A 22,180-nucleotide genomic window follows, 5' to 3' on the forward strand; every position below is an offset into this window, starting at 1 on the left:
AACGGCTTGCAAGTGGCAGCCTATTCTGCCTAGGGAATGGTGAATGAAAGAAGGAAAACTTATGAAAATGCTAGAATATTTCAGTCACTGTAAATTGGGTATTGTATTTGAGGTTATGTTGAGTTCCAAGGTTAATTGGTGAGCAGAATTCTTTGATGTTAATTATAGATTAACAGATCATCTTTTATAATCTGTTCCAATCATCTTTCACAAAGGCAGAGATGTCTTTATTCAGAAATTTCCATGAACTGCAGGAAGTGAACATCATGATTACAAACTCATTAAAGAAATACAAATTGAAAGTTGAACACATAGAATGCCTACGAGATGCTCTTCGCACAGCCCTAGAACTTCTGGACAGCAAGGATGCGTATATCAGGATGCTCTTTATCGATTACAGCTCAGTATTTAATACCGTCATCCCCTCAAACTAATCAGTGAACTCTAAGACCTGGGCCTCAACACCCCCTTGTACAATTGGATCCTGGATTTCCTCACTTGCAGACCCCAGTCAGTTCGGATTGGCAAAAACATCTCCTCCACGATCTCCATTAGCACAGAAGCACCACAGGGATGTTTTATTTATTTTTTTTATTGATACAGTGTGGAACAGGCCCTTCCGGCCCTTCGAGTCGTGCTGCCCCGCAAACCCGATTAAACCTTAACCTAATTGCGGGACAATTTACAAAGAGCAATGTGTGCTTAGCTCCTGCTCTACTTGCTTTACACCTATGACTGTGTGGCTAGGCACAGCTCCAACACCATATACAAGTTTGCTGATGACACTACTGTTATGGGCTCTATCAAAGCTGGTGATGAATCAGCATACTGGAGGGAGATTGAAAATGTGGCTGTGTGGTGTAATAACAACAACCTCTCACTCAATATCAGTAAGACCAAGGAACTGATTGTAGACTTCAGGAGAGGGAAACCAGAGGTCTATGAGCCAGGACTCATTGGAGGTGGAGAGGGTCAATAACTTTAAATTCTTGAGTGTCACTATCTCAGAGGACCTGTCCTGGAACCATCGTATAAATATAATTGCAAAGAAAGCCCCGCAGTGCCTCTACTTCCTCAGTAGTCTGTGGAGATTTGGCATGTCTTCAAAACCCTTGGCAAACATCTATAGATGTGTAGTGGAAAGTGTGCTGACTGGCTGCATTCTTGCCTGGTGTGGGAACACCAATGCCTTTTGAAAGGAAAATCCTACAAAAGGTAGTGGATGCGGCCCAGTACATCATGAGTAAAACCCTCCCAACCATTGAGCATATCTATATGAAATGTTGCTGTAGAAAAGCAGCATCCGTTTTCAAAGATCCTCACCACCCAGGCCATGCTCTTTTCTCACTGCTGTAATCAGGTAGCAGGTACAAGTGCCTCAAGACTCTCACCACCAGATTCAAGGAGTTTCTATCCCTCAACCATCAGGCTCTTAAACAAAAGGGGAAACTATACACGCAACACACATCAAAGTTGCTGGTGAACGCAGCAGGCCAAGCAGCATCTGTAGGAAGAGGTGCAGTTGACGTTTCAGGCCGAGACCCTTCGTCAGGACCATACACATTCTGTTTCTGGTGTTCTCACAACCGATGGTCTCACTTTAAGGACTCTTTATCTTGTTATTTTATGCTCTTGTTATTTATTGCTATTTATTTGTTGTTGTACAGTTTGTTGTTCATTGATCCTTTTTATAGTTATTGTTCTTTAGATTTGCTGAGTATGCCTGCAGGAAAAAAGAACCTCAGGATTGTATGTGGTAACATCTTTCTACTCTGATAATAAATTTTACTTTGAACTTTGAGCTTTTACTTTGAGGTGGCTTTTCAGAGCAGTTTGTGGTTGAGCCCACCAGGGGAAAGCTTATTCTGGATTGGGTGTTGTGTAATGAACTGGATTTGATTAGGGAGCTTAAGGAAGACAGTGATCATAATATGATAGTCTTCACCCTGCAGTTTGAGAGGTAAGTTAAGTCAGATGTATCAGTATTACAGTGGAGTCAAGGGAATTACAGAGACATGCAAGAGGAGCTGGCCAAAGTTGATTGGAAAGGGACACCAGCAGGGCTGATGGCAGATGATGGTTAGAGATTCTGGGAGCAATACTGAAGGCATTAGTATATACATCCAAAAGAAGAAGTAGTATTCTAACGGGAGGATGATACCTACATGACTGACAAGGAAAGCAAAAACAACATAAAAACACAAAAGAAGGCTTATAATAGAGCAAAAATTATTGGGAAGTTGGAGGATTGGGAAGCTTTGAAAAACCAACTGAAGGCAACTAAAAAAGCCATGAGGGAAAAGATGAAATATGGAGGTAAGCTAACCAATAATATCAAAGAGGATATCAAAAGATTTTCAGATATATAAATTGTAAAAGAGAGGCAAAAAAGATATCAGACCATTGGAAAATGACACTGGAGAGGTAGAAATGGGAACAAGGAAATGGTGGACAAATTATACTAGTATTTTGCATCCATCTTCACAATGGAAGATACTAGTAGTATGCCAGAAATTTGATTGTATCTGGAGGCAGATGTGAGTGCAATTGCAAGGATTAGAGAGCAAAGCTTCATAATAGAGGGTCGTCCTTTTAGAATGGAGATGAGGAATTTCTTTAGCCATAGGGTGATGGATCTGTGGAATTCATTGCCACGCGCAGCTGTGGAGGTCAGGAGAGAATCAGGTTTACTATCACTGGCATATGTTGTGAAATTTGGTCATTGGTTGTATTTAAGGTGGAGGTTGATATGTTGTTGATTTGACAGGGCATGAAAGGTTATGGGAAGAAGGCAGGGGAATGGCATTAGCCATGGTGAAATGGCGGAGCAGACTTATGGGCCATAAGGCCTAATTCTTTTCCTGTCTCTTACTGTCTTATTGCATTCATTTCAAAATGCAGGAGCTACACAATCCAAAATTAGAAGAAGAAATGCTTGATCACTCACTTTCAGGTATCACCTGTGGAGAATAAGGATGAGTTTACCGATTTGGATTCAAGACCTTTCAAAAGAAATGTTTTGATGATTGCTTTTCTGAAATGTGAATCTGTATTTCAGAATTTATAGAGTAAGAAATACTGGTTTGTCTATCAGTCCCAACCACCAGTTTCTGGAGTCTGCACAGGCACAATTTTACTCAAGAAGTGAGAACTTGCTATCAGTACTTTCCTGCGTCTTCTGGGGCACAGTATTTTAGACCTTTTCAAGTGGAAATCTTAGAAATAGGTGAATCATTGAAAATTTAAGATGTTTTTATAACCTTGAAAGTATTGTTTTGCTGTCAGAAGAGTTTAAATATGCTTCTAAACTAATAGTACTGTTTAACAACTTTCTTGAGTCTAAAAACTTACTTTACATGTGGATTGCCATTCCTTCAGAAAAGTATTTCACAGTTCCATGGAATTTTATTTTTATTTGTTTATAAAATAGTAACATCAACCTTGTGTTTGATCCCGTTGTTATTTCACATTCTGTAGAATGTTAAAAAAATTTGTGCTTTATTCTTCTAGCTTGTTGTTTGTGAGAATCCTTAATCGTGATTGGTTGCTCAGGTTGCTTAGTGATATCAATGTCATTGCCTGTCAGGCACAGCACTGATGTTAGGAAAGGGACACTTCATCCCATGGAATATGCTTGTTTATTTTAAGTGTGTTTTGAGATCAGCAGTAGTCGTGTTGCTTCAATTCTAACTGCAAGATCTAGGTCAATATTTTTGTCACTGAAGGAAGGATTGAGTTTCTAATTTTCAGGATGACACTTGAAGTCATTTATTTATGATGTTCAAAGTTTTAAAGATAGTTTAGGAGTAAAAGATGGTAAAATTACAAAGAAAAGGTGTTTTGCCACAAGTTGTTGTTTAACATTCTAATTCACAAAGTACATATCAACATATAAATTATTGATTTGGTCTGATCGTCTTACATGCACAAATACTTTTTGAAGTTGGCCAATATTTTAATGAAGAATTGTGAATAAAAAGGGAACATTATGCTTAAACGGTTAAGAAAAAGAGCAGATAAATCTGGGTGTATATACGGCAGATTCATTCAGAGTAGCACTGGATAAATACCTGAAAGGACTTAAATTGGAGGTCAGTAGGCAGAAAGCCAGGAACAGATTACACAGTTTTTACATACTCACATGGCCAAATAGTCTTCTTCCTTCTGGGAATCATGCTGTGATTCTGGAATACTGCCATCGTCCTTAACTGAGTCTTCCAACCTAAATGTGCTCATTCGTGTTCTGACTGAGTAAAATCAACAAATTCTTGTATAATAAGTTGAGGGAATTCAAAATCAAAAAGCCAGTTGCGGTAAAGGAAAAGAGATATTGATAGTCAAATAAAGAGATATCAAGATTGAAGGAAATCTTACAGGGACATGGTCATGATCTTGATGTTCTTATCCTTTGTATATCTTTTGATGTGATATGCAGAACTTAGACTTTAAAATATGATCGTTCATACTGTAGCCATAGTTTGCCACTGATAGTGTGGTGTATTTTAAATCCTGTGATAGAAGAACAAATAGTGTACAGTTGCAAGAAAAAGTTTGTGAACCTTTTACAATTACCTTGTTTTCCGCATTAACTACTAAAAAATGTTATTTGATCTTCATCTAAGTTCCATTAATAGACGAGCACAGTCTGCCTTTACAAATAGCACACAAACAAGTACACTACTTCTCGTGGATACTGAGTACACCATTTAATCAATCACAGTCCAGTTTCAAAAAAGTACGTGAACCTCAAGGAGTGGGTGTCCTGCAAAGATCACACCAAGAGCATAACATGCAATGCTGAAGGAGGTGAAAAGGAACCCAAGGTTAACAGCAAAAGACCTGCAGAAATCTCTAGAACTTGCTGAAGTCTCTGTTCATTGGTCCACTATAAGAAAAACACTGAACAAGAATGGTGGTCATGAAAGGACACCACAGAGGAAATCACTGCTCTCCAAAAAAAACATTGCTGCACGTCTCACGTTTGCAGAAGATCTATGAAGTCTCTGTGGGTGGAGGTTAGGAAGAGGAAGGGGTCAACAATTTTACTGGGTGTTTTTTTAGAGGCCGCCTGATAGTAACAGGGATATCGAGGAGCACATAGGTTTCTTGACACAATATGTAGATAAGCCTACAGGAGGACAGGCTGTACTTGATTTGGTATTGGGAAATGAACCTGGTCAGGTGTCAGATCTCTCAGTGGGAGAGCATTTTGGAGATAGTGGTCATAATTCTATCTCCTTTACAATAGTATTGGAGAGAGATAGGAACAGACAAGTTAGAAAAGCGTTTAATTGGAGTAAGGGGAACTATGAGGCTATCAGGCAAGAAATTGGAAGCTTAAATTGGGAATAGATGTTCTCAGGGAAAAGTACAGAAAAAATGTGGAAAATGTTCGGGGGATATTTGTGTGGAGTTCTGCATAGGTACGTTCCAGTGAGACAGGGAAGTTATGGTAGGGTACAAGAACCGTGGTGTACAAAGGCTGTAATAAATCTAGTCAAGAAGAAAGGAAAAGCTTACAAAAGGTTCAGAGAGCTAGGTAATGTTAGAGATCTAGAAGATTATACGGCTAACAGGAAGGAGGTTGAGAAGGAAATTAGGAGAGCCAGAAGGGGCCATGAGAAGGCCTTGGCAGGCAGGATTAAGGAAAACCCCAAGGCACTCTACAAGTATGTGAAGAGCAAGAGGATAAGATGTGAAAGAATAGGACCTATCAAGTGTGACAGTGGGAAAGTATGTATGGAACTGGAGGAAGTAGCAGAGGTATTTAATGAATACTTCAGTATTCACTATGGAAAAGGATCTTGGTGATTGTAGTAATGACTTGCAGCAGATCGAAAAGCTTAAGCATGTAAATATTAAGAAAGAGGATGTGCTGGAGCTTTTGGAAAGCATCAAGTTGGATAAGTTGCCGGGGACCGGATAAGATGTACCCCAGACTACTGTGGGAGGCGAAGGAGGTGATTGCTGAGCCTCTGGCGATTATCTTTGTATCATCAGTGGGTACGGGAGAGGTTCTGGAGGATTGGAGGGTTGCGGATGTTGTTCCTTTATTCAGGAAAGGGAGTAGAGATAGCCCAGGAAATCATAGACCAGTGAGTCTTACTTCAGTGGTTGGTAAGTTGATGGAGAAGATCCTGAGAGGCAGGATTTATGAACATTTGGAGAGGTATAATAGGATTAGAAATAGTCAACATGGCTTTGTCAAGGGCAGGTCGTGGCTTATGAGCCTGATTGAATTTTTTTGAAGATGTGACTAAACACATTGATGAAGGTAGAGCAGTAGATGTAGTGTGTATGGATTTCAGCAAGGCACTTAATAAGGTGTCCCATGCAAGGCTTATTGAAAAAGTAAGGAGGCATGGGAACCAAGGGTTCCTTGCTTTGTGGATCCAGAATTGGCTTGCCCACAGAAGGCAAAGAGTGGTTGTAGATGGGTCATTTTCTGCATGGAGGTCGGTGACCAGTAGTGTGCCTCAGGGACCCTTACTCTTCGTGATTTTTATAAATGACCTGGATGAGGAAGTGGAGGGATGGGTTAGTAAGTTTGCTGATGACACAAAGGTTGGAGGTGTTGTGGATAGTGTGGAGGGTTGTCAGAGTGTACAGCGGGACATTGATAGGATGCAAAAGTCGGTTGAGAAGTGGCAGATGGAGTTCAATCCAGATAAGTGTGAAGTGGTTCATTTTGGTAGGTCAAATACGATGGCACAATATAGTATTAATGGTAAGAATCTTGGCAGTGTGGAGGATCGGCGGGATCTTGGGGTCCGAGTCCATAGGATGCTTGAAGCATCTGCGCAGGTTAACTCTGTGGTTAAGAAGGCATATGGTGATTTGGCCTTCATCAATCGTGGAATTAAATTTAGGAGCCGAGAGGTAATGTTGCAGCTATATTGGACCCTGATCAGACCCCACTTGGAGTACTGTGCTCAGTTCTGGTCACCTCACTACAGGAAGGATGTGGAAGCCATAGAAGGTGTGCAGAGGAGATTACAAGGATGTTGCCTGGATTGGGGAGCATGCCTTATGAAAACAGGTTGAGTGAACTTGGCCTTTTCTCCTTGGAGCGATGGAGGATGAGAGGTGACTGATCGTGTGGAGAGTCAGAGGCTTTTTCCCAGGGCTGAAATGGTTGCCACAAGAGGACACAGGTTTAAGGTGTTGGGGAGTAGGTACAGAGGTGAGTTTTTTACTCAGAGAATGGCGAGTGCGTGTAATGGGCTGCCGGCAATGGTGGTGGAGGCTGATGTAATAGGGTCCTTTTAGAGACTTTTGGATAGGTCTCAGAAAAATAGAGGGCTTATGGGTAAGCCTAGTAATTTCTAAGGTAGGGGCATGTTCGGCACAACTTTGTGGGCCGAAGGGCCTGTATTGTGCTGTAGGTATTCTATGTTTCTATCCCTTGGATGTTCCACAATGCTTCTGGAACAATGTTTTGAGGACAGATGAGACAAAAGTTGAACTTTTTGGCAGAAATGCACATTGCTATGTTTGGAGGAAAAAGGGCACTGCATACCAACACCAAAACCTCATCCCAACTGTGAAGCATGGGGGAAGGAGCATCATGGTTTGGGGCTGTTTTGCTGCCTCATGACCTGGATAGCTTGCAGTCGTTGAGGAACAATGAATTCAAAATTGTATCAAGATATTTTACAGGAGAATGTCAGAGTAACGGTCCATCATCTGAAACTTAATAGAAATTGGATGATGCAACAAGACAATGATCTGAAACACAAGAGTAAATCAGCAACAGAATGGTTTAAAACATAGAAAACCTACAGCACAATACAGGCCCTTTGGCCCACAATGTTGTGTTGAACATGTCCCTACCTTAGAAATTACTAGGCTTACCCATAACCCTCTATTTTACTAAGCTCCATGTACCTATCTAAAAGTCTCTTAAAAGACCCTATCGTATCTGCCTCCACCACCGTTGCTGGCAGCCCATTCCATGCACACACCACTCTCTGAGTAAAAAAAACTTAACCCTGACATCTCCTCTGTACCTACTCCCCAGCACCTTAAACCTGTGTCCTCTTGTGGCAACCATTTCAACCCTGGGAAAAAGCCTCTGACTCTCCACACAATCAATGCCTCTCATCATCTTATACACCTCAATCAGGTCACCTCTCATCCTCTGTCGCTCCAAGGAGAAAAGCCCGAGTTCATTCAACCTATTCTCATAAGGCATGCTTCCCAATCCAGGCAACATCCTTGTAAATCACCTTTGCACCCTTTCTATGGCTTCCACATCCTTCCTGTAGTGAGGCAACCAGAACTGAGCACAGTACTCCAAGTGGGGTCTGACCAAGATCCTATATAGCTGCAATGTTACCACTCGGCTCCTAAGTTCAGTTCCACGATTGATGAAGGCCAATACATCATACGCCTTAAACAGAAGAAAATAAGTGTTTTAGAATGGCCAAGTCAGAGTCCAGACCTTAACCCATTTGAGATGTTGTGGCATGACCTGAAGAGGGCTGTTCATGCAACGTATCCCAAAAATATTGATGAGCTGAATCAGTTTTCTATGGAGGAATAGTCCAAAATTCCTCCTCGCCATTGTGCGAGTCTGATCAGCAGCTACAGGAAATGTTTGGTGGAAGTTATTGCTATTAAAGGAGGTTCTACTAGTTATTAAATATAGGTGTTTGCATACTTTTTCCCTGCCTGGACTGTGAATGATTAAACAATGTGTTCAATAAAGACATGATAAGTACAATTGCTTGTGTTATTTGTTTAGGCAGATTGTGTTTATGACTTAGATGATCAGACCGCATTTTGTGAGTAATTAAAGCAGAAAACCAGGTAATTGCAAAGGGCTCACAAACATTTTTCTTGCAACTGTACTTTGTGCCGAGGATGATGGATGCAGACTCCTAATAAGCTGTACGAGAGAATGGAGAGACTTTGGATTACCAGGAGTTAACTCAGCCTTTTCTCTATTTTGATCATTGGTAGTCTGTCAGCATCCTTACACCAATCCTCTTTTGGTGGTCATGTAGTTAGGAATGCAGATTCTAGAACTGGTATTTAGAGTTCATCTCAGTGCAAATGGAAACCGTTCTTTGAAAACTAAAATATAAAGCTAAATTGAAAGGGATGTTAGTGCTGATCACAAAGTCAAGGTTGGATGTTGCCAACTAGATATGACTTTTGATAGCTTGAAGTTCTATGATGAAAGAGTAACAGATACTCAGTTTCAGAGATCTGTGGCCCTGGAAAAGAATGGTCCAGAGAGAAGGTTAATACAATGGCAATGTAAGGTAGAACAAGCACATTTAAGATGGCATATTTACTGGAAAAAAAGATCAGATAGTTCTCTATACATGTAGAAATAAACTAGAGAGAAATAAAAAATGAAAACTGGTATTACCACAGATATGGACAATCTGAAATTAAAATCCAAAAAGTTGAAACTCTCAGGAGCTCAAGCTTTATATGTAGAAAGAGAAGGTTTATATTCAAGTCTGACATCCTTCTTCAGAACTGGGAATGCTTGATACTAAATTTAATAAACTTTTGAATTTGTTTCCAAAATGGGGGCTTTATACAGAGTTACTATGTTCTGCTCCTTTCCATCTACTAAGCTAATTCTGAATATGTTGAATCTTAATGAACCTCTCTGATATCACTCTGTGCTCACTTTCTCAAACCATCACTGAGATCATCGTTTACCTCCACATCATTTCCTGCTTTGCAACTGTCTCCACATAATGGCTGTGAAATATAGATCACTTCAAGAATTGACGACTTCACCATCTGCCTGCTGAAACCGTTGACTCCACAGAACAGGCTTTTTCCACGGATATTTTCTCTTTCAGATGAAGATCCATAAGCTCTTCTCCCCTTGTCAAGACCCCCTTTGCCTTAGCAAAAGGTTTTTAGATGGTCTTGCTGTCTTCATTCTAACTTCAAATTCCTTCAGATCCCAGTCTAATTACGTGGCCCTTTGCCCTGTAATGTCTCTCATTGGGTTATACATGTACATGAGAATTCCTCTCCCCTGCTTCTGTAAAGTAGAAAATCCAAGATTTTTCAGAATGATGCAGAAACTTCAATTTGTTGGTCAAATTGGTATAATCTTTTATTGTCTGTTTTATGAAATTTGCAGAATAGCTTCACTCACTTTTTGCTGGCTAATTATCAATATTTTTTGTTGTGTTTTTATGCAGCCTCAGCACCTGTTAGCACTGTAACCAAGCGCCGCATTTCTCCAGGTAGTAATCCTTGCTGGGTGAAGAAGGGTGTCACCATGTCAAACATCACAGTTGACCCAGATACCAAACCTGGAGAGTATGTTATTAAGAGTCTGTTTGCAGAATTTACGGTTCAGGCCGAGAAAAAGATTGAAGTTGTTATGGCTGAACCACTGGTAAGTCAGACTTTAATAAAAATACTTCGACGAGCGGTGTGCTTAACTTTGTTCATTACTGCATTCGTTGAGTAAGAAGCCAGTACTTCCCCAAACAAGATCAGTTATTGAAATTATATTCTGAGATTGCCATATTTTACATCCTATAGTTTATATCCAGTTTGTGCACTTATTTGGCAATAGCTTCAAAGAGCTGGTTAATTCTATTCATTTGTTTCTCTTTCCTAACCTAAGGCAGGTGTCTGCCCCCTCTTACTATTCTTAACAGCCTCGTTACTAGACATTATTTCAGGCAACTTTTCAGTTACCTTTCCTAACTATTCTTCAAGGGCTGGCCATCTCAAACAAGAGAAAATTTGCAGATGCTGAAAATGCAAGCAACACACCAAAAATGCTGAGGAACTCAGTAGGCCAGGCAGCATCTGTGGGGTAAAAAAAATACAGTTGATATTTTGGGCCAAGGCCCTTCAGCAGGACTGGAGAAAAAAAGATGAGTAGATTTAAAAGGTGGGGAGAGGGGAGAGAGAAGCACAAAGTGATTGGTGAAACTGGGAGGGGGAGGATCTGAAGTAAAGAGCTGGGAAGTTGATTGGTGAAAGAGATACAGGGCTGGAGAGGGGTAATCTAATAGGAGAAGACAGAAGGCCATGGTTGGCATAAACATCGATTTCTCAAACTTCCAGTAATGCCTCCCTCTTTACCATTCCTCATCCCCTTTTTCCTCTCTCATCTTATCTGCTTGCCTCTTCCATGGCCTCGCCCTCCCGGTTTCACCTATCACTTTGTGTTTCTCTACTCCTCATCTTTTTTTTTTCTCCAGTCCTGCCTTTTTTCCATAGATGCTGCCTGGCCTGCTGAGTTCCTCCAGCATTTTGTGTGGTGGCTGACTATCTGTCTTTTCTCGTGCATTGCCTATATATGCAATACTGTTTATGATATTGCACAGACAACAACTTTATCGTGATGCTCTCTTAAGCAGTTAGTGATAAATTGGCTTGAAACACTTCAATGAATATTAACTTGGCATTGGGTTTAATGAAGTAATTTTGGTGATTTAAGTGATAGCAACTGTTTGTTACATTTTGCTTCATGCTTGAAACAGGCTTATGCCTGATTTAAATTTCGTCAGCTGTGCTTTTTCTTAGAAGTCGGCATGATTACTTTGACAGTACTTGTATGAAATTTTGTTTTTCCCTTCATAGCTTCCCTCCACCACACCACAATCTTTGAAGCAGTGACACATAGAACATGTGTTGATCCTGGGAATGGAGAACATTAGATGGAAAAATAATGTTCCTTTAAATTTTTTTATATCCTGGCAATATAGCGCAGCAGTTAATACTGCTGCTTCAGTGTACATGGACCTGAATTTGATACTAACCACAGGTGCTATTTGTGAGGAGTTTAAGCATATCTGCCGGTTAATAAGTGGTTTTTGCTGGGTATTCAAATTTCCTTCATATTCCAAGGATACTCTGAGGCCGAAATCTCAAGGTTTATTTGCAGGTGCAACAGTTTATAGCGAAGGTGTATGGAATGTTGACCTTCGTTGCCAGAGGGATTGAATTTAAGAGCATGGGGGTAATGCTGCAACTTTACAGGATATTGATGAGGCCATACCTGGGGAACTGCTTGCAGTTCTGTTTTCATGCTTTCGTTCCTGGAAGAAAGATAAACTGGCTTTGAAGCTGGTACAGAGGAGGTTCAGCAGGTGATTCGGAGATGAGGAGGTTAGCCTATAGGAGAGATGGGGTCATCTGGGATTTGGAAACATGAGAGAGGATCTTATAAAAACATATCCAGTTATGAAAGGGAGAGATAAGATAGAAAGGCAGGAAAGCTGTTTCTACTCGTCAATGAGATGAGAACAAGGGAACATGGCCTCCAGATTCGGATTTAGGACCGAGATGGGGAGAAATTGCTTTTCCCAGAGTAGTGAATTGGTAAAATTTTCTGCAGGGAATCAATAAAGGCTACCTCATTAAATATATTTGAGACACTGATATATTTTTGCACAGCAAAGGAATTGATGTTATGGGGAATAGCCTGGTAGGAGGAGCCGAGTCCACGGCAGATCAGCCTTGATGTTACTGAATGGCGGAGCAGGCTTGATGAGTCAGGTGGACTACTGCTGCACCTACTTCTTATTATATGATGGCAGATTTATTGTCCATTGTAAACTGCCCAATAATATACTTAAGTAACAAAAGAACCCATGGGCAATTAAATGTGATGCATTTTGTGCTTGCCCATATGAAACTGAAGAATCCTTCAATGAAATGTCTCACTGTGCACAAATTCTTTAGCTCCCCAATAATTTGAGGTATATTTATTTATTTTTCCAGATTTTACATTCAACATCTGACCAGCCTATTTAAGTTTCTGTTATTAAATGTTGTCCCTTTCATTTTGTACAAACCCTATTTAGATGTAATTTATATAGTTAAGTTTTTAATTCTCACTTTCTTACTAGCACCTGTAATTTTCAAAATTTTTTTCATTGTTACAGTAAATATTTCTTGCTGTGTGAAGCACCTGCAGTTGTGGTTAATTCTGATTTCCCCTTCATTGAATGTTAGTGACTTAACACAGAAAGGAATAGATGTGACTGAAAAGACTGTCGAAATCACTACAGCTTACAATGAATATGAGGGTGAATTAATTTGGCTCAATTATTGAAGTTGAGATGACAGACCAGAATATAGCAGCACCACAGTATCTATCACACTGGTATAAGTGGCTCCTTTAAGGGAACTTTTTCAATACTCCAAGAGTTTTATACCTTGGAGTTTATATTTTTCTCCTGGAACTCACAAAAGAATACCACAGTTGAATATAATTTCCAAGGGTCTTCACTTTATGCTATAGAATGTAGTGTTTTACTGTTAGAATCTAAAGCAACTAGGAAAAAAAAATAAAAGTTGTTTACACTGTGCTGGCATTCTGTTAGGTCTGCAGTTTCCTAATAAATTTCTGATACTGCCAAAATGTTCCAAAGAAACAACATTCCATCAGAGGGTTTATTGTAAATTCTTTGAATAATGCTGAGCATAAACAGTTCATTGCTTGTTTGCCTCAATTACGAGGCATTATGTAAACAGTAAAAATCATTATATCTCTGCAATCTTTAAAAATTGAGAAGTCAGTGAGAATATCTATAAAACAACAAATATTTTTTCTCATTCTGGAATTAGTATTAAAAAAAGATGAGCCCAGATTACTCAAAGAAAGAAAAATTAATATAAGGGATTATGTTCCTTGGAGATTTTGGATGTACATTACTTCATTCATGTGATATTTTCCTTCCCACGCCACATAAAGCTGTCTTTGTCCCATTGAATGAGAAGTTTTTTTAATTTCTTTTCCACATGACAAACTTAACAGCAATAATTATATTTTTTCAGCTGTTAATATTAAGCTCTTTTGTTGATTTAAAAATATTCTTAATTTTAAATCGTGTGGATTCAAATGATTACAGCTCAGTGTTCAACAGCATCATCCCCTCTCTTCTAATCAACAAGCTTAATAACCTGGGCTTCTGTATGTCTCTTTGCAACTGGATCCTTGACTTCATCATTGGGAGACCACAGTCAGTGCAAATCAGAAATAACATCTCCGAAATCAACACCAGCGCTCCTCAAAATTGCATACTTAGCCTACTGCTCTTTTCTCACTATACCCATAACTGCATGGCTAGACGCAGCTCAAACACCATCTATAAATTTGCCAATGACACATCGTTGTTGGCAGAATCTCAGCTGATGATGAGGTAGCGTAGAGGAGTGGGATAGATTAGTTGGTTAAGTCACAACAACAACCAATCTCCACTTTAAATATACTCAATGATTTGGCCTCCAACGCCATCTGTGACAATGAATTCCACAGATTCGCTACCCTCTGGCTAAAGAAGTTCCTACTCATCTATGTTTTAAATGGACGTCCCTCTATTCTGAGGCCGTGCCCTCTGGTCCGAGACTTCCCCACCATAGGAAGTGTCCTCTTCAGATCCACTCTTATCTAGGTCTTTGGGCATTCGAGTACTATATGCCCACTCTTTGGCTTTTTATGTTGGCTTTGGCTTCTCTTGTCAGCCATGGTTGCCTCATGCTCCCTTTAGAATACTTATTCATCTTTGGGATGTATCTTTCTTGCGTCTTCTGTATTGCTCCCAGAAACTCCAGCCATTGCTGTTTTGTCATCATTACTGATAGTGCCTCCTTCTAATCAACTTTGGCCATTCCTCTCTCATGCTTCTGTAAATTCTCTTTACTCCACTGTAATACTGATACATGAAACTTTATTTTCTCCCTCTCAAACTGCAGGGAGAATTCTGTCATATTACGATCACTGCCTCATAAGGGTTCCTCTGCCTGAGTTCGTTTGTCAAATCTGGGTCATTACATAACACCCAATTCACAATTATTGTTCCCTTAATGGGCTCAACCACAAGCTGCTCTAAAAAGCCATCTCATAGGCATTCTACAAATTCCCTCTCTTGGGATCCAGCACCAACTTGATTTCCCAATCTACCTGCAGATTGAAATCCCCCATGACTTTTGCAACATTTCCCTTTTTTTTTAATATGTCTTTTCTATCTCTCATTGTAATTTGTAGCCCCCATCCTGGCTGCTGATCGGAGGCCTGTTTATAACTCCCATCAGGGTCTTTTTACCCTTGCAGTTTCTTCACTCTAACCACAGGTTTCTACATCCTGTGATCCTATGTCACCTCTTTCTAAGGATATGATTTCATTTTTTACCAGTAGAGTGACACCACCCTCTGCCTATCCTTTTGATACAGTGTGTATCTTTAGATGTTAAACTCCCAACTGTGATCTTTTTTCAGCCATGACTCAGCAATGCCCTCAGTGTCATACCTGCTAATCTCTAACTGCACTACAAGATAATCTACTTTATTCCGTATACTGTGTGTCTTCAAATATAACACCTTCAGTCCTATATTCATCACCTTTTTTTGATTTTTGGCCTCTTGTTACACTTTAACTCATCCCACTGACTGCAGTTTTGCTCTATAATTTGCCTGTCCTTCCTCACATTCTCACTACACACTGCATCTACTTGTACACCAACTGCACCATCATAGAACATAGAATAGTACAGCACAGTACAGGCCCTTCGGCCCACATTATTGTGCCGACCCTCAAACCCTGCCTCCCACATAACCCCCCACTAAATTTCTCCATATACCTGTCTATAGTCTCTTAAATTTCACTAGTGTATCTGCCTCCACCACTGACTTGGGCAGTATATTCCATGCACCAACCACTCTCTGAGTAAAAAACCTTCCTCTAATATCCTCCTTGAACTTCCCACTCCTTACCTTAAAGCCATGTCCCCTTGTACTGAGCAGTGGTGCCCTGGGGAAGAGGCACTGGCTATATCTTGTATACCTCTATCATGTCTCCTCTCATCATCCTTCTCTCCAAAGAGTAAAGCCCAAGCTCCCTTAATCTCTGATCATAATCCATACTCTCTAAACCAGGCAGCATCCTGGTAAATCTCCTCTGTACCCTTTCCAATGCTTGCACATCCTTCCTATAGTGAGGCGACCAGAACTGCACACACTACTCCAAGTCTGGCCTAACCAGAGTTTTATAGAGCTATATCATTACCTCGTGACTCTTAAACTCTATCCGTCGACTTATGAAAGCTAACACCCCATAAGCTTTCTTAATTACCCTATCTACCTGTGAGGCAACTTTCTGGGATCTGTGGATATGTACCTCCAGATCCCTCTGCTCCTCCACACTACCAAGTATCCTGCCATTTACTTTGTACTCTGCCTTGGAGTTTGTCCTTACAAAGTGTACCACCTCACACTTCTCTGGGTTGAACTCCATCTGCCACTTCTCAGCCCACTTCTGCAACCTATCAATGTCTCTCTGCAATCTTCGACAATCCTCTACACTATCTTCAACACCACCAACCTTTGTGTCATCTGCAAACTTGCCAACCCACTCTTCTACCCCCACATCCAGGTCGTTAATAAAAATCACGAAAAGTAGAGGTCCCAGAACTGATCCTTGTGGGACACCACTAGTCACAATCCTCTAATCCGAATGTACTCCCTCCACCACGACCCTCTGCCTTCTGCAGGCAAGCTAATTCTGAATACACCTGGCCAAACTTCCCTGGATCCCATGCCTTCTGACTTTCTGAATAAGCCTACCATGTGGAACCTTGTCAAATGCCTTACTAAAATCCATATAGATTACATCCACTGCACTACCCTCATCTATATGCCTGGTCACCACCTTAAAGAACTCTATCAGGCTTGTTAGACACGATCTGTCCTTCACAAAGCCATGCTGACTGTCCCTGATCAGACCATGATTCTCTAGATGCCCATAGATGCTATCTCTAAGAATCTTTTCCAACAGCTTTCCCACCACAGACGTAAGGCTCACTGGTCTATAACAGGGGTCCCCAACCTTTTTTGCACTGCGGACCGGTTTAATGTCGACAATATTCTTGCGGACCGGCCGACCAGTGGGGGGGTGGGTAGGGTTGCCAACAGACAAGAGTAGCAGACAAATACGTTGAGTTTACCCCCAGAAAGACTCCAATGACCATGAAGCCTTGCGCGGGCACCAGTGTGCATGCGTGACCTACCGATTTTCCCACCCCCCCCCACAAATCGTTTTTGGCGATTCTGTTCGGGGGGGGGGGGGGAGAGGGGTGTTAATCACGACCGGAATATAGGTGATAAGTGGCTAATACACTCAATTTCATTTCTAAAAGGGTTTCTCTAACGAATTTAATATTAAACACACCGCATATTTTCCTTGCATGAATACAGTGATAAGTCAATTATCAGGGGAGGACAGGGGAGCTTGAACTAAATGTTGAACGAACTTCCAGTAGGAGTGGTAGAGGCAGGTTCGATATTATCATCTAAAGAAAAATTGGATAGATATATGGACAGGAAAGGAATGAAGGGTTATGGGCTGAGTGCAGGTTGGTGGGACTAGGTGAGAGTAGCGTTCTGCACGGACTAGAAGGGCCGAGATGGCCTGTTTCCGTGCTGTAAATGTTATATGGTTATATAAGTCACTTACAAGTCAATAGCATCATTACATTTTAAGTAACGTTTGGATATTAAAAACACAGCACATATTTTCCCCGTATGAACATATAAAATTATTGCAACACACCAATATTGCTGAATCAGTGGGAGCCCTGGGCTTTTTTTCCTGCAACAACACGGTGCCATCGAGGGGTGACGGGAGACAGTGATATTCGAAGGGGGTTCCTTATGTCCAGTCTATTCCGCAACTTAGTTTTCGTTGCGTTCATTGCAGAGATATGTTGGAAGTGGAAGCAACGTTTTCAGTGCTTTCGTGGCTATCTCAGGATATTTAGCCTTGACTTTGATCCGGAATGCCGGCAGAGATGTTATGTCAAACATACTTTTCAGCCCGCCGTCATTTGCAAGCTCGAGAAGTTGATCTTCTTCCCGCTCCTACATGAATGACGCTTGCATTCAAGCTCAACAGTGGGCATGACAGGGAATGAGGAAAGGTGCAGCTGACTCCTATCGCCAAATCATATCGTTTCCTTGCGGGCCGGTAGCACATGCTTTGTGGCCCGGTACCAGTCCACAGCCCGGTGGTTAGGGACCGCTGGTCTATAATTACCCGGACTATCCTGACTACCTTTTTTTGAACAAGGGGACAATATTTGCCTCCCTCCAATCTTCCGGTACCATTCCTGAGGACAACGAGGACATAAAGATCCTAGCCAGAGGCTCAGCAATCACTTCCCTTGCCTCGTGGAGCAGCCCGGGGAATATTCCGTCAGGCCCCAGGGACTTATAACTCCAACACCTCCTCTCCTTTAATATCAACGTGCTCCAGAACATCAACCTCACTCATATTGTCCTCACCATCATCAAGTTCCCTCTCATTGGTGAATACCGAAGAGAAGTATTCATTGTGGAAGTGAGCAAGGTCCTCAGCCTCTAGGCACATCTTCCCACCTTTATCTCTAATCGGTCCTACCTTCACTCCTGTCATCCTTTTGTTCTTCACATAATTGAAGAATGCCTTGGGGTTTTCCTTTACCCTACTCGCCAAGGCCTTCTCATGCCCCCTTCTTGCTCTTCTCAGCCCTTTCTTAAAGCTCCTTTCTTGCTACCCTATATTCCTCAATAGACTCATCTGATCCTTGCTTCCTAAACCTCATGTATGCTGCCTTCTTCCACCTGACAAGATTTTCCACATCACTTGTCACCCATGGTTCCTTCACCCTACCATTCTTTATCTTCCTCACTGGGACAAATTTATCCCTAACAACCTGCAAGAGATCTCTAAACATCGGCCACATGTCCATAGTACATTTCCCTGCAAAAACATCATCCCAATTCACACCCGCAAGTTCTAGCCTTACAGCCTCATAATTTGCCCTTCCCCAATTAAAAAATTTTCCTGTCCTCTCTGATTCTCTCTTTTTCCATGATAATGCTGAAGGCCAGGGAGCGGTGGTCACTGTCCCCCAGATGCTCACCCACCGAGAGATCTGTGACCTGACCCGGTTCATTATCTAATACTAGATCTAGTATGGCATTCCCCCTAGTTGGCCTGTCAACATACTGTGACAGGAATCTGTCCTGGACACACTTAACAAACTCTGCCCCATCCAAACCCTTGGAACTAATCAGGTGCCAATCAATATTAGGGAAGTTAAAGTCACCCATGATAACAACCCTGTTATTTTTGCACCTTTCCAAAATCTGCCTTCCAATCTGCTCCTCTGTATCTCTGCTGCTACCAGGGGGCCTATAGAATACTCCCAATAGAGTAACTGCTCCCTTCCTGTTCCTGACTTCGACCCATACTTACTCAAAAGAGGATCCTGCTACATTACCCACCCTTTCTGTAGCTGTAATAGTATTGCTGACCAGTAATGCCACCCCTCCTCCCCTTTTAGCCCCTCTCTATCCCTTTTAAAGCACTGAAATCCAGGAATATTGAGAATGCATTCCTGCCCTGGTGCCAGCCAAGTCTCTGTAATGGCCACTACATCATAATTCCATGTATGTATCCAAGCTCTCAGTTCATCACCTTTGTTCCTGATGCTTCTTGCATTGAAGTACACGCACTTTAGTCCTTCTACCTTCCTACCTTTACACCCTGTATTCTGCTTCTCTTTCCTCATAGCCTCTCTATATGTTAGATCTGGCTTTACTCCATGCACTTCTTTCACTGCTCTATCGCTCTGGGTCCCATCCCCCTTGCAAATTAGTTTAAACCCTCCCAAACCATGCTAGCAAACCTACCTGCAAGGATATTGCTCCCCCTCGAGTTCAGGTGCAACCCATCCAATCTGTACAGGTCCCACCTTCCCCAGAAGAGAACCCAGTGATCCAAAAATCTAAAACCCTGCCCCCTGCACCAACTCCTCAGCCACACATTCAACTGCCATCTCCTCCAATTCTTACCATCACTGTCACGTAGCACTGGCAGCAATCCTGAGAACGCCACCCTTGAGGTCCTGTTCTTCAACCTTCTGCTTAGTTCCCGAAACTCACACTTCAGGACCTCATCCCTCTTCCTGCCTATGTCGTTGGTGCCAACATGTATCATGACTGCTGGTTGCTCTCCCTCTCGTACCAGGATGTCGTGCACCCGGTCAGAGACATCCTGGACCCGGGCGCCCGCGAGGTAACAAACCGTGCGGCTGTCCTTCTCACATCCACAAAATCTCCAGTCTGCTCCCCTGACTATAGAGTCTCCAATCATGACAGCTCTCCTCTTCTCCATCCCACCCTTCTGCACCACAGGGTCAGACTCAGTGCCAGAGGCCCTGCCACTGTGGCTTACACCTGATTGGTCGTCCCCGCCAACTATCCAGGACGGTAAACTTATTATTCAGGGGAATGGCTTCAGGGGTGCTCTGCACTACCTGTCTACTCACCTTCGCTTTCCCCCCTCTGACTGTCACCCAATGACCTGCTTCCGACAGCCTAGGTGTGACTACCTCCCTGTAGCTCTCATCTATGACTGCCTCATTCTCCCTTACGAGCCGAAGGTCATCCAGCTACTGCCCCAGATTCCTTACATGGTCTTCCAGATTGCCCAGCCGCATGCACTTCTGGCAGATGTGACTCTGTGGGAGAGGGGAGTTCCCCCATGACTGCCACATCTCACATGAGAGGCACATCATCGTTTCAGGAGGCATTGTAAAGACCAACTGGGAACAAGTTCGTCCTCTGCCTCTTCTCGTCGAAGCCTCTCCAGTCAATGCCTCAAAGCTCCACTCCTTCACTGGCCCACTCACTTGCTCGTTGGCCTGATCACATGGCTCGATTACTCCAGTTCTTATTCCCCTACCAAATTGGTTTAAGCTCTAGAAATCGTACCTGCAGGGATATTGGCCCCCTGGGGTGCTTTTTGTACAGGTCATATCTTCCCCAGAGGAGATCCCAATGATCCAGAAATCTGAAACATGCCCCCTGAACCAATTTTTCAGCTATGCATTCATCTGCCAAATCATCCTATTCTTGTCCTCAATGGCTTGTGGAACAGGAAGCAATCCAGGGATTACTACCCTGCAGGTACTGCTTTTCAGCTTTCTACCCAATTTTCTATATTCTCTGTTCAGGACCTCTTCCCTTTTCCTATCCTTTTCCTTGGTACCATTAATGTACTATGACTTCCCACTGTTCAGTCTCCCCCTTTAGAATGGTGTGGACCCAATCAGAGACATCTCTGATCTGGCACCTAAGAGGCAACTTACAATCCACGTGTCCATTTCACGTGCACAGAATGTGGTGCTTGCTCCTCTAATTATAGAATCCCCTGTCACTACTGCACTCCTCTCCTCCCCTCTTCCCTTCTGACCACAGAGCCAGAATCAATGCCAGAGACCTGGTCACTGCAGCTTCCTCTGGTAGGTCATTATTGGTGTGACGCTGCCCTCGATCCAGGACTTAAATGCATCTAGAGTCAGGAAGCGAGCAAGCAGCATCATTGTAGACCCGTCACACCCTGGACATCGCCTGTTCCAACTCCTTCCTTCTGGTAGGCGCTTTAGATCACTGTATGCCAGGACAAACAGGGACAAGAACAGTTTCTTTCCGTGTGCCCATCAGTCTTATGAACACTTGAATTTTAGTCGATTATAAACCAAGTCCACCTGTACATACACAGGTATACCTCATTGTATATAGTTCATGATTATTTGCACTATTGTTTTGTTTGTTTTTTGATTCTGTACAGCGAGAGCTCAGGGAAACAGCATCAAATTCCCTGTATGTGTCCACATACTCGGCGATAATAAAGAATTCTGATTCTAAATCCATCCAACAGTACCAATGCATTGTTATTATTGAGAGTTACTCTGAACTGGCTGCCTATTCCCTTTCCCTTTCCTGATAGTCACCCAGGTATTGTTGCTGCAAAACAACAAATTTCTTAACTTATGTCAATGATAATACAATTCTGATTCTGTTTCTGGTCACTGTATCACTACCCAAGTATTCCCCCCCCCCCCCCGCAATAAGGAAGTCCATTCAACATCTGTTTTGTCTTTCTGTAATTGCTGAATTGACAGATTTGACATTGAGACATTTGAAATGGTTCCAGGTTTTTTCCCTTCTGTTCCTGTAGGTTGGAGGCTTTTCATATTCACTTCACTCTGGTTATATTGCTTGCCTTTCCAAATGTTCTAACCTTGTTCACCAACCTCCTATCTCAGACGTTATGAAGTCCTCTGAAAATACACATACATTTAGTGGTTTGGAATGATCATGCTAATATAGCGACAATAGAATACAGCAGTT

The 22,180-nt window shown here is 42.1% G+C and overlaps 1 protein-coding gene across 18 annotated transcripts in view; it reads left to right on the top strand.

Moving 5' to 3' along the window:
* The window catches only part of fryl (furry homolog, like), a 372,606-nt gene that overhangs the window by 131,576 nt on the left and 218,850 nt on the right, over nt 1–22,180 (top strand). For all 18 annotated transcript variants that reach the window (XR_011885352.1, XR_011885353.1, XM_072252739.1 and 15 more), the window contains one exon: nt 10,179–10,378. Coding sequence is in view for 16 of the 18 variants with exons in the window: in XM_072252739.1 (XP_072108840.1) it covers nt 10,179–10,378 (200 nt within the window). In the remaining 2 variants the exon portion in view is untranslated. Of the gene's footprint in view, nt 1–10,178; nt 10,379–22,180 lie in introns of those variants that run through there.

This window comes from Mobula birostris, chromosome 3 (assembly GCF_030028105.1).
Source record: "Mobula birostris isolate sMobBir1 chromosome 3, sMobBir1.hap1, whole genome shotgun sequence".
NCBI classification, from domain to species: Eukaryota; Metazoa; Chordata; class Chondrichthyes; order Myliobatiformes; family Myliobatidae; genus Mobula; species Mobula birostris.